This window comes from Balaenoptera physalus, assembly GCF_965194825.1.
Source record: "Balaenoptera physalus genome assembly, chromosome: 13".
In the NCBI taxonomy this organism is placed as follows: Eukaryota; Metazoa; Chordata; class Mammalia; order Artiodactyla; family Balaenopteridae; genus Balaenoptera; species Balaenoptera physalus.
Window position 1 is genome coordinate 75507949 of NC_138892.1, and position 13635 is coordinate 75521583.

The 13635-nt window shown below is 33.7% G+C and overlaps 1 protein-coding gene across 1 annotated transcript in view; it reads left to right on the forward strand.

The window, feature by feature from the left end:
- Positions 1 to 13635, forward strand: part of CPNE8 (copine 8) — a 318004-nt gene that overhangs the window by 184473 nt on the left and 119896 nt on the right. Inside the window, exons 9-10 of the mRNA XM_082419257.1 lie at positions 4823 to 4927; positions 6277 to 6318. Of these exons, the coding sequence (XP_082275383.1) occupies positions 4823 to 4927; positions 6277 to 6318 (147 nt within the window). The remainder of the gene's footprint in view (positions 1 to 4822; positions 4928 to 6276; positions 6319 to 13635) is intronic.

Consider the following 13635-nt stretch of genomic DNA (forward strand, 5'->3'; position numbering starts at 1 on the left):
AAGTATTTTAACACAGGTTATTTAATAAAAATATTTTTCTTAATAATGCTATGGGTAATACATATATACATACACATTTATATTTATATAGCAATACTCCTGAATAGTAGAAAGAGCTACCTCAGACTCCTGTTAGAATTTTCACTAATTACACTAGTGCTGGAATTACTGGAGAGATTTTGCTGTCTATATAACATCTAATGCTTAACAAATGAGAATGATTAATAGAAGACAGATGACTACCTCCCTTAAAGTAGCTCACTAAGAAAGTGAGTCACTTTATTAAGAGAAGAAGTTTCAAAGTATTTAATTACTATGGCTGATAATACTAGGAATATGACAGAAATTTTGATTTAACTGTAAGCAAAAAGGCCTAGAAGTCAGTAGATTGTTGAGCATATTCGTTTGAAGATGGTTCATTGGTTGCTTTATCTCTATCTAGCTCTCTATCTATCCATTTAATCTATTATCTATCTTTCATCCATCTTTCATCTATCTATCTTCTACCTACCTATCTAGATACCTATATAGCTAGGTATCTGTATCTATCACCATACCAAAGATTGGTATATATTAGAATATGATATAAGAGAAAAAGAGAAAGTCCCTTTGTAAATCTTTAAGAATATATAGTGTTATGAAGATAGGCAGATGCCTGTTTATGAAAACAATATACATACTTTTGTCCCTATGAATTTTTCTTAACTATTTTTGTGTACTTTTGCTTTTTCTCATTTGATTCCCTCTGTTTTTCTCCTGCCTACTTCTCCCTTATCTCCTTTAATTTTCTTACCTCTGCTTTAGATATTTTGATTAACCTTTTATTTATCTATTTTCTTAACATCTTTATTGGAGTATAATTGCTTTACAATAGTGTGTTAGTTTCTGCTTTATAACAAAGTGAATCAGTTATACATATACATATGTTCCCATATCTCTTCCCTCTTGCGTCTCCCTCCCTCCCACCCTCCCTATCCCACCCCTCTAGGTGGTCACAAACCACTGAGCTGATCTCCCTGTGCTATGCGGCTGCTTCCCACTAGCTATCTATTTTACATTTGGTCGTGTATATATGTCCATGCCACTCTCTCACTTTTTCACAGCTTACCCTTCCCCCTGCCCATATCCTCAAGTCCATTCTCTAGTAGGTCTGTGTCTTTATTCCCGTCTTGCCACTAGGTTTTTCATGACCTGTTTTTTTTTTTTTTTCTTAGATTCCATATATATGTGTTAGCATACAGTATTTGTTTTTCTCTTTCTGACTTACTTCACTCTGTATGACAGACTCTAGGTCCATCCAACTCACTACAAATAACTCAATTTCGTTTCTTTTTATGGCTGAGTAATATTCCATTGTATATATGTGCCAGATCTTCTTTATCCATTCATCTGTTGATGGACACTTAGGTTGCTTCCATGTCCTGGCTATTGTAAATAGAACTGCAATGAACATTTTGGTACATGACTCTGTTTGAATTATGGTTTTCTCAGGGCATATACCCAGTAGTGGGATTGCTGGGTCGTATGGTAGTTCTATTTTTAGTTTTTTAAGGAACCTCCATACTCTTCTCCACAGTGGCTATATCAATTTACATTCCCACCAACAGTGCAAGAGGGTTCCCTTTTCTCCACACCCTCTCCAGCATTTATTGTTTCTAGATTTTTTGATGATGGCCATTCTGACCAGTGTGAGATGATATCACATTGTAGTTTTGATTTGAATTTCTCTAATGATTAATGATGTTGAGCAATCATGTGTTTGTTGGCAATCTGTATATCTTCTTTGGAGAAATGTCTATTTAGGTCTTCTGCCCATTTTGGATTGGGTTGTTTGTTTTTCTGATATTGAGCTGCATGAGCTGCTTGTAAATTTTGGAGATTAATCCTTTGTCAGTTGCTTCATTTGCAAATATTTTCTCCCATTCTAGGGTTGTCTTTTTGTCTTGTTTATGGTTTCCTTTGCTGTGCAAAAGACTTTAAGTTTCGTTAGGTCCCATTTGTTTATTTTTGTTTGTATTTCTATTTCTCTAGGAGGTGGGTCAAAAAGGATCTTGCTGTGATTTATGTCATAGAGTGCTCTGCCTATGTTTTCCTCTAAGAGTTTGATAGTGTCTGGCCTTACATTTAGATCTTTAATCCATTTTGAGTTTATTTTTGTGTATTGTGTTAGGGAGTCTTCTAATTTCATACTTTTACATGTATCGGTCCAGTTTTCCCAGCACCACTTATTGAAGAGGCTGTCTTTTCTCCACTGTATATTCTTGCCTCCTTTATCAAAGATAAGCTGACCATATGTGCGTGGGTTTATCTCTGAGCTTTCTATCCTGTTCCATTAATCTATATTTCTGTTTCTGTGCCAGTACCATACTGTCTTGATTACTGTAGGTTTGTAGTATAATCTGAAGTCAGGGAGCCTTATTCCTCCAGCTCCATTTTTTGTTCTCAAGATTGCTTTGGCTATTCGGGGTCTTTTGTGTTTCCATACAAATTGTGAAATTTTTTGTTCTAGTTCTGTGAAAAATGCCAGTGGTAGTTTGATAGGGATTGCATTGAATCTGTAGATTGCTTTGGGTAGTAGAGTCATTTTCACAATGTTGATTCTTCCAATCCAAGAACATGGCATATGTCTCCATCTATTTGTATCATCTTCAATTTCTTTCATCAGTGTCTTATAATTTTCTGTGTACAGGTCTTTTGTCTCCTTAGGTAGGTTTATTCCTAGATATTTTATTCTTTTTGTTGCAGTGGTAAATGGGAGTGTTTTCTTAATTTCACTTTCAGATTTTTCAGAATTAATTTATAGGAATGCCAGAGTATTCTGTGCATTAATTTTGTATCCTGCTACTTTACCAAATTCATTGATTAGCTCTTGTAGTTTTCTGGTAGCATCTTTAGGATTCTCTATGTATAGTATCATGTCATCTGCAGACAGTGACAGCTTTACTTCTTCTTTTCTGATTTGGATTCCTTTTATTTCTTTTTCTTCTCTGACTGCTGTGGCTAAAACTTCCAAAACTATGTTGAATAATAGTGGTGAGAGTGGGCAACCTTGTCTTGTTCCTGATCTTAGTGGAAATGGTTTCGGTTTTTCACCATTGAGGACGATGTTGGCTGTTGATTAACCTTTTAGAGTCTTCTCTATCCTCTCTCTTTCTTTAATGTCTTTTGCCCCCAGTGACTCCTACATTGCTTTGGGTGATTCAACTTAGAGAGCCTTTGGCCACATTATATACACTTATTCTCTTGAGCTCTGTCAATTTAGTAACATGATTTTCTTTAGATAGGTGAGGATACTATCAGGAAGAGTATGGCACTAATGCCATAAATATTAAATTGAATACATGATCCATTTATATTATGTTTCTATTTGATCTCTTAATGCAGAGAGACCCTTTCTTGCCTGAGAAGAGGAAAATGGACTCAAGGCCCTTTCGAAATGAGATTATTTCCTTGTGGGGCTTAGTTACAGTATGTTCACTATGGTAGTTATGTAATATTCTCATGTTCATGCCTATTAGAGGGATCCCTTGAATTTAGAACACTTCATGACTAAGGTTTTAGTGAAGGTTGAGTTTAGGTATTGTTCTAACCAAGCTTATTTAAAACATTTTATAGCTCAGTAACTGCTGCATAAATTTGCATTTAGGCAAGAACTTTTCCAGGACCTGATTGATGTCTGGAGATTGAATGATTCGGTGGAAACAATACTGGAATTTGGATCAGAAAACCTAGTTTAAGGCTCCATGGATTCTACCCCTTATTATATATTCTTGAATTGCTATCTTTCTTCCCTTTAGGGATTCTTTAGGTACATAGAGTCAACAGTTTAAATAAAGAAAGAACCACATACTGAGTGGTCTGAATATAAACTTATTACGTTAATCTTAAATAGGCCCTTAGCCCTCCCCAGGAATCTTACTCCCTTTCCTTAATCCATCAGTGTTCCCTCCCTCCCAGACAGTTTAACACTTTTGCCTTCTTCCTTCTCTGCTGGTTATCTTGCTTTCTATTTAATAAGAAAACGGAAGCAAGAGGAGAACTTCTGCAAGATCCCATCACAGCATCTACCCCTGTGCTCGACCTTCCTGAATGCTCTGCAAAATGACTATCTGTGCTCCCAAGGCCAATCCCTCCATTGATTCCCTCTATCCCATCCATTTCCATCTACTTCAGGACATTGCTCTATCTTTTATCCCCTTTCTTTCATGAATCACAAATTGTTTTCTCTCTAATGTACTTTTTCCTTAAGCATGCAACCTTGCTGTTATTTCTTTCATCTTGAAAAAAATTAAAAAGTAACAAAAAACAAACCTTTCTCTTGACTAATCTTTCCCCTTTAAGCTATCCCCAATTTCTCTTTTTCTCTTTACAGCTAAACTGCTCAGAAGTGTTGTTTATACACTCTGCCTCAGATTCTCTTCTCTTTCTTAAACCCATTCCAACCAGATTTTTGTCTCCAGCACTCCAACAAAACTGCCCTTCTCAGGGTTACTGATGACCTTCATATTCTTAGTGACCCATGGATACTTTTCACTGTATCAATATGTCACCACAATTTTTATAGAGAGTATTTACAAAGCAGCTTTAGGATTTATTGAATTTGCAGATCATTTTTAGTAAACTCATTGCAAAATCTATTGCTTTATGTTATGTTGAGCTAATCTTTAAAGTTTTAAAACTGCAAATCTCTTTTTATTGACTGATATAGCAGCAATAGAGGGACTGGTAACATGTATTCTGCACAAAAAGAAACAGAAGAATGACTACTAAAACAATATATTATAACTGAATCATGAAAATAACTGAAAACTTTTTTTTACAGTTTTACAATTTGTCATAAAACAGAAGTTGTCAAAAACACTCTAAATCCTATATGGCAAGCATTCAAGATCTCAGTCAGAGCTTTATGTAATGGCGATTATGACAGGTAAAATAAATGACAACTTTTCTGAGAGTTTTGAATATTCACTATAGATTTTGTATCCAATAATCTAAGTTGAATTTTAAAAATTAAGTTGGCTTCTTTACCAATGTAAGTGTGTATTTACAAAAGCATAGTTGATTTATTCAGAATTTTTTAAATAACTTTTTTTTTAATCCACAATGATTTGGGGAGGAGGGATAGTATGAGAAATTAAAATTTGGTTTAACTAATTTTTCAAGAAAAAAATGTGCAAAGTGCTAAAAATATATTGAATATTTGTTTAACATATTCAAAAGTCATCCCAGAATTTTCATTGCCTCAAGATTTTCATTTGGTATTTATTATCTTTCTAGAGAGGAATAAGTAAATATACAAGATACATAAGATTATGACTACATATGTTATAAACCCTGATTTCCTCCTGAGAATCCCATTTGACATCATTGCTCCCATGGTTGCTGAATTATAAAAGTTCTAGAGATGTAGAACAGGGAGATTCTGGTGTTTTACAAATAGGTGGGTGAAGTGGCCCTGAAGATCTTCCCACAATATACCTGAAGATTTCTTAGTATCAAAGAACTTTTCTTTTTCTTATGAAAGTTGATTGTAAGACTATAATACAAAAACTCCTATTCACCCCAAAAGATATTTTGTTTATCTTATTACTCGTATATTAGAAAAATGAAGATTTATTATATTAACAAATATCATAGAAAGAACTATTGATTGGTATATTGGTATATGTCATTAAATTTACTTTAAAATTTATTATGCTGCTTGACTGTCACTTTATTCATTTAGTAGTATCATAACTTTATTTAATTGGACTCATTCTAAGAAAGTGATTCTTATAATATGGTTCCTAGTTAGAGCATCAGCAGCACCTGATGAAACTTGTATAAATTAAATTCTTGGGCCGAACCCAAGGCTACTGAACTGGGAACACTGGGCATGAGGTCCAACAATTCACGTTTTGACAAGCCCTCCATGTGATTCTGATCCATGCTGAGTTTGAGAAATACTTCTCTAAGATAATGGTTTTGAAGAGTGGAGGAGTAGCTCTATACCTCTCCATCGAGAAGCTATGTCAAACTATAAATGCTTTTCCCATATACTTTCCTACTCTGTTTAAAGAATTAAAAATCTGTATGATTTTAGAAACCTATTTTAAGATATAAATTGAAGAATAGTATTAAAATTAGCAAAATCAACTTTAAACTATTTTGTAAAACTTGAAAGCATACACTATTTTATCTAAGAAAATCTATAACTTATTTTTTAACATTCAATCATATGTTAATTTGATCTTACTAAGTAACTTCACTCTGTGTGTATGTTTTCCCCATGGACAGAACAGTCAAAGTAGAGGTGTATGACTGGGATCGAGATGGAAGGTAAGGCATTGTCTTTTCTTTTGTTTTTGCTCTTAAAACTTATAATGCTTTAAGAAGCAAATATACTGAAATGACCACATTTTCAAATTTTAATTTTAGATTGAATATTTTTTGTCTTGTTTTTCTAAGCATTACTGAGGTGTTCACATGAGATTTTAAGAATGATTGTATTAAACTTGTGAAATAAAATAGAGGTCGTCCTTCTTTCTATTAATATAGTAAAGATTTTCGACTTGGACTTGATGAGTTCTCATTATGCACATTTACAGATTTCTAGTTTTATATCTAGAGTAGTGATTCTCAAATTTCTGTATCTCATAATCTCTCTGAAGATTCCTATAACCTTTCTACACCTATCATCCATGGGAACACACCTGAGCTCCCCCTCCAAAAGAAAAAAAAAGATACACACCTCACAAACAAACAGCAAAACAAAACTCTGAAATTATGTCTGGTGATTGCCAATAAAAATAGTTAAGCAGAACTCCAAAATCATGGTCTCCCTCTGCATACCACAGCATGTTAATGAGTAAAAGAATGGAACACACTACTTTTTCTCTTCTTTTATAAGTATTTTTCCACTGTTTCTACTGTTTTAAGTAGGATTGATATTGAGGTGTTTTTTTTTTTTTTAAAGATTTATTGATTGATTGATTGCTATGTTGGGTCTTCGTTTCTGTGCTAGGGCTTTCTCTAGTTGTGGCAAGCGGGGGCCACTCTTCATCGCGGTGCACGGGCCTCTCACCGTCGCAGCCTCTCCTGTTGCGGAGCACAGGCTCCAGACGCACAGGCTCAGTAGTTGTGGCTCACGGGCCCAGTCGCTCCGCGGCACGTGGGATCCTCCCAGACCAGGGCCCGAACCTGTGTCCCCTGCACTAGCAGGCAGACTCTCAACCACTGCGCCACCAGGGAAGCCCTGAGGTGTTTTTAAATGATGTTAAGCCAAGGGACCCAGACATGCTCAAATCTCACCTTGCTCTAGATAACTGTTTCTTTAGGTGGTTCCTGAAGGGACTGAATATACAGATACCAAAGGAGAATAAGTGGGAAATCAAAGGCACTTAATTTTACTTGGCTAGTGTTCTCCATTCCAGCCTAGAGCTCACTGGTAAACGGAGCTGAAGCATTAGGTTAAAGCTCAAGATCTAAGCAAGGTCATTCTGTGTTTTATATAAGCCAGCAGCCAAGCCCCTAAAGATGAGAATGTCTAGATACCCAAGCACTACTGTTAATACAGGAACAAATTTGATTGAAAAAGTGGCCTGTCCTGAGGAAGCACCTCCCCTTATTTCTTCTGCTTACATGGGTAGAAAAATTCATCAAGGCAAGGCCCTCCACCAGCAGAAAGATTGTGACTCGCCAAAGGCTCAGATGATGATTAGCATTTTTAGTGATTAAGTATTTTCTAATTAAGGTATGCACATTGCTTCTTTTAGACATAATGCTATTGCAAACTTCATAGACAACAGTACAGTGTGAACATAACATTTTAAAATGAAATAGAGTTGGCATACAATATTGTTAGTTTCAGGTTTACTACAAAGTATTTTAACATTTGCATAGATTATGAAATTATCACCAGGATAAGTCTTATAACCATCTATCATCATAGAAAGTTATTACAATGTTATTGAACATATTGCTTATGTTGTGTAGTACGCCATGACTTAGTTATTACATAATTGCAGGTTTGTACCTCTTAACCACCTACACCTATTTCACATACCCACTACCTGCCTACATTCTGGCACCCACCCAATTGTTCTCTGTATCTACGAGTCTGTTTTCATTTTGTTTGTTAGTTTTGTTTGTTTGTTTGTTTGTTTTACATTATGCATATAAGTGACATCATGAGGTATTTGTCTTTTTCTGTCTGACTTACTTCACTTATTATAATACCTTCTAGATTCATCCATGTCGCAAATGGTAAGATTTCAATTTTTTTAAATTTCTAAGTAATATTCCATTGTGTGTGTGTGTGTATCATCTTCCTCATCTATCAAATGAAACTTGGGTTGCTTCCATATATTGGCTATTGTAAATAATGCTGCAATGAACATTGGTGTGCATATATCTTTTCAAATTAGTATTTTTGTTTTCTTTGGGAAAATACCCAGAAGTGAAATTGCTGGATCATGTGGTGGTTCTTTAATTTTCTGAGAATTTGTCTTACTGTGTTCCATAGTAGCTTCACCAATTTACAATCCCACCAACAATACATGAGGATTCCCTTTGCTCCATATTCTCACCAACACTTGTTATTTGTTGTCTTTTTGATGATAGTCATTCTGAACATGTGTAAAGTGATAGCTCATTGAGGTTTTGATTTGAAATTTGCCTGATGATTAGTGATATTGAGCATCTTTTCATGTGCCTGGTGTATGTGCCATCTGTATGTCTTCTTTGGAAAAGTGTCTATTTAGGTCCTCTCCCATTTCTTATTCTGTTTGTTTGTTTTTATTGTTGTTGAGTTGTATGAGTTCCTTCCATATTTTTGATATTAACCCCTTTTCAGATGTATTGTTTGCTAATATCTTCTTTCATTCAGTAAGCTGTGTTTTTATTTCTTGATAGTTTCTTCTGATGTACAAAAGCTTTTTGGTTTGATATAGTCCCGTTTGTTCACTTTTTCTTTTGTTTCCTATGCCTGTGGAGACAGATCCAAAAAATTATTGCTAAGATGAATGTAAGAGAGTATACTGCCTACTTTTTCTTTTAGGCATTTTATAGTTTCAGTTCTTACACTTAAGTCTTAATCCATTTTGAGTTTATTTTTGTATATGGTGTGAATAAGTAGCCCAGGTTGATTCTTGTGAATATAGCTGTCCAGTTTTCCCAACATTATTTATTGAACAATCTCTCTTTTCTCCATTTTATATTCTTCCCTCCTTTGTTGTAGATTAATTGACCGTGTAAATGTGGGTTTATTTCTGGGTTCTCTATTCTGTTCCACTGATACATGGTTCTGTTTTTGTTCTAGTACCATAATATTTTGATTACAGTAGCTTTGTAGTACACTTTGAAATCAGGCAGAGTGATACCTGAAGCTTTCTTCATCTCTCTCAGGATTGCTTTGTCTATCAGAGATTTCCATACAAATTTGGGAGTTATTGATCCTAGTTCTGTGAAAAATGCCATTGGTATTTTGATAGGGATGATTTTGAATCTGTAGATTGCCTTCGGTAGTGTGGTCACTTTAACAATATAAATCCTTCCAATACATGAGCGTAGTATGTCATTCCATTTTTTTTGTTTGTTTCATCTTCAATTTCTTTCAACAATGTATTAGAGTATTCTGAGTATAAATCTTTTACCTCCTTGGTTAAATTTATTCCTAGGCATTTTATTTTTTTGATGCAGTTGTAACTTGGATTGTTTTCTTAATTTCTCCTTCTGATAGTTTGTTGTTAGTGTATAGGAATGCAACAGATTTCTGTATGTTAATTTTGTATCCTGACACTTACTGAATGTATTTGTTAGTTCTAATAGTTTTCTAATAGCATTTTTAGAATTTCATATATATATATATATATATATATATATATATATATATATATATATATATATATATATATATTTATAGTATCATGTCATCTGCAAAGAGTGACACTTTACTTCTTCCTTTCCAGTTTGGATTCCTTTTAATTTTTTTTCTCATCTGATTTCTGTGGTTGGGACCTTTAATACTTTGTTGAATGAAAGTGGCAGGAGTGGGCATCTTCTTATTGTTCCTGATCTTAGAGGAAATGCTTTGAGCCTTTCTGCATTGAGTATGATGTTGGCTGTGGGCTTGTCATGTATAGCCTTTATTATGTTGAGGTATGTTTCCTATATATCCACTTTGTTAAGAGTTTTTATCATAAATGGATATTGAGTTTGTCAATAGATTTTTCTGCATCTATTGAGACGATCACATACTTTTTATCCTTTGGTTTGTTAATGTGGTGTACTACATTTATTGATTTGCAGATATTGAACCATTTTTGCATCCTTGGCATAAATACTACGTGATCATGGTCTATGATCCTTTAAATGTATTTTGAATTCTGTCTGCTAATATTTTGTTGAGGATTTTTGCATGTCTGCTCATCAGTGATATTTGCCTGTAATTTTCTTTTTTGTGGCATCTTGTCTGGTTTTGATATCATAGTGATTCTGACATACCTTCCTCTTCAACTTTTTGGAATAGGTTTGAGAAGGATAGGTGTTAAATGATTGTGTTAAATGTTAAATGATTAAATTATGGTTAAATGCTTAAGTGATTTAAATGATGGTAGAATTGACCTGTGAATCCATCTGATCCTGAACTTTTGTTTGTTGGGAGTTTTTTGATTACCAATTCAATGTCATTACTGGAATTGGTCTTTATTTAAAATGTCCTCTTGATTTAGTCTTGGGAGAGTGTACATTTCTAGGAATTTATCTATTTCTTCTTAGTTGTCTATTTTATGTTAGGTTGTTCATTGTATTGGTGTGTAATTGTTTTAGTATTCTCTTATGATCTTTTGTATTTCTGTGGTATCAGTTGTAACTTGTCCCTTTCATTTCTGATTTTATTTATTTGGGCCCTCTTTTTTTATTGATGAGCATGGCTAAATGTTTATCAATATGTTTATTATTTCAGAGAACTAGCTTCTGATTCATTAGTCTTTTCTGTTTTTACTCTCTTTCATATATTTCTGCTCTGATACTTATTATTTTTCTCCTTCTACTATCTTTGGGTTTTATTTATTCTTCTTTTTTTAGTTCCTTTATGTGTAAGGTTTGATTCTTTATTTGAAAGTTTCTTGTTTCCTGAGGTAGGCTTGTATCACTATAAACTTCCCTCTTAGAACTGCTTTTGCTGCATCCCATAACTTTTGGATCACTGTGTTTCCATTTTTATTTGTCTTCAGGTCTTTTCTAATGTCCTCTTTGGTTTTCTCAGTGACCCATTGATTGTTTTTTAGCATATTGTTTAGCCTTAACATTTTGTGATTTTGCAGTGTTTTCCGTGTTTATTTCTAGTTTCATACTGTTGTGGTCATAGAAGATGCTTGATATGATTGCAATCTTCTTAAATTTATAGATACTTGTTTTGTGGCCAGCATGTGATCTATTTGGAGAATGAACATAACTTTTATATGCACTGCAAACCCCCAAAATTCATGTGACTCACTTTATTGTGATATTTACTTTCCTGTGGTGGTCTGGCACCAAACTAACAATACCTCCAAGGTATTCCTGTACCTTGCTTTCAATATGATGTAAAAAATGGATGAATCATTCTTAGGTAAAAGTCTTATGTAACAACAATTTTGGTAATTTGGTAGAGATGAATGAGTGTATATTTTGAAAGAATCCTAAGAGACATCAAACAGGCTAGTGAAATGTATAAAAGAGCTGTCTCATATTATGTGAATTAGAGTGAGAGGAAAGGCAAGTGAAAGACAGTAGGGATAGATTGAAAAGTAGAGTTAGAGAAAGACATCATTTATGAAATGTAGTCCAAAGAAGTGAAGCATTTGATTCATTAGCTTTAGGAACCTTTTTCAATGAAAAATGATTCTTGGAGACATGAATTTAGCAGCAAAGAAAATATTTGGATACATGATTTTATAAGTTTGTGTTGTCATTGGATCATCAATTATTTGGGAGAAAGATTGGCAGGTGGTAGATATGCCATCATGAACAGCACAATCAAAGGAAGCCTGAGGAGTTCAAGACTCTCTGACAATAAAAGGGTGAAGTTGGGAGGGAAAAGATTGTTAGGGAAACTTTAAATATTTCTTCAAAATGAATTTTACAATTAGAATAATGAGAGGAAGGCATTTTAATTATATAAGTGGCCTAATAACTTTTTAATGTTGGGATAAAAATGCTTTCTTTAATGTGAAATATATCTCTATATTTGAATATAAAATATTTTAATGTGGAATTCTGTATAATCCGTGTACACTAAAGCAGGTTTTTTTTTTTTAATGTAAGCAAAATTATCATTTTGTGAATGACTTATAAAAAGCAAAATTAAAATCATCATTAAATGAATTTGATAATCCTTTCAACTAAATACTATATGAAATTTGAAAGGCAATTTAGTCTCCGATAAAAATGATGCAGATATAAGTTTTATAATACAATAAAATAGTCACTGTGTAGACTTTGATACAAGTTGATATTCCACCTTATGGTTACATGTGGCATATTAACATATTACTATTACATTTTTGCATTCATTTTTATATATTTGGCATAATTTTTCAATGTAGATGTTCTTTTCTTAAATCAGAGTGAACATGACATGATACTCGTGTTTTATGATACAATGTAATTATCAACAGAGACTGTTTTCTGTTCTTTGTCTTCCTGCCATCTTTAATATTTGTCATAAATTCTATATGTGTATCATTATTTAAATTGTATATCTAAGTGTATATCTTAATGCTTTTGATTCTTCTTTTTAGAAAAGAGTATCTGCTTGGTGGCTTCCATCCTTTTTTTTTCTTTTTGACAGCTAGACTAGCTTTGTTCAGTAGAAATATAATGTGAGTCATATGTGTATTTCAAATATTCTAGTGGCAACATTAACAAGTAAAACTATGCCAGTGAAATTGATGTAATAATATTTTTTTAAATTTAATCTTATGCATGCAAAATGTTATTTTATTATGGAATCAATATAAAATTATTAGGGAGAAAATTTTAAATTTTTTATACTATGTCTTTGAAGTCTGGTATGTATTTCATGCTTACGGCACATCTCAATTGAGACTGGCTACAATTCAAGTACCCTGTAGCAACATCTGGTTGGCAGTTATCACATTGGACAGCACTGTGTAAAGTTTAATGAAATTGTTGACCTGAAACAAATAAACTGCCAGATATTTCTCGAGCAAAGATGGCTTTATTTGGGAACAGTGGAGAATCTCAGTTCAGAGTCTGTAACCAGGGGAAGACACATGCAAGTCCCTGCAGGGCAAGGGAAGGGGCTGCTTTTATAAAGAAGAAAAAGAAGTTGGGAGAGCTACAGTAAAGAAAGAATCTGTATTTGTTTTTCTCTTTCTGATTTACTTCACTCTGTATGACAGACTCTAGGTCCATCCACTTCACTACAAATAACTCAATTTCACTTCTTTTTTATGGCTGAGTAATATTCCACTGTATATATGTGCCACATCTTCTTTATACATTCATCTGTTGGTGGACACTTAGGTTGCTTCCATGTCCTGGCTATTGTAAATAGAGCTGCAATGAACATCGTGGTACATGATTCTTTTTGAATTATGGTTTCCTCAGGGTATATGCCCAGTAGTGGGATTGCTGGGTCATATGGTAGTT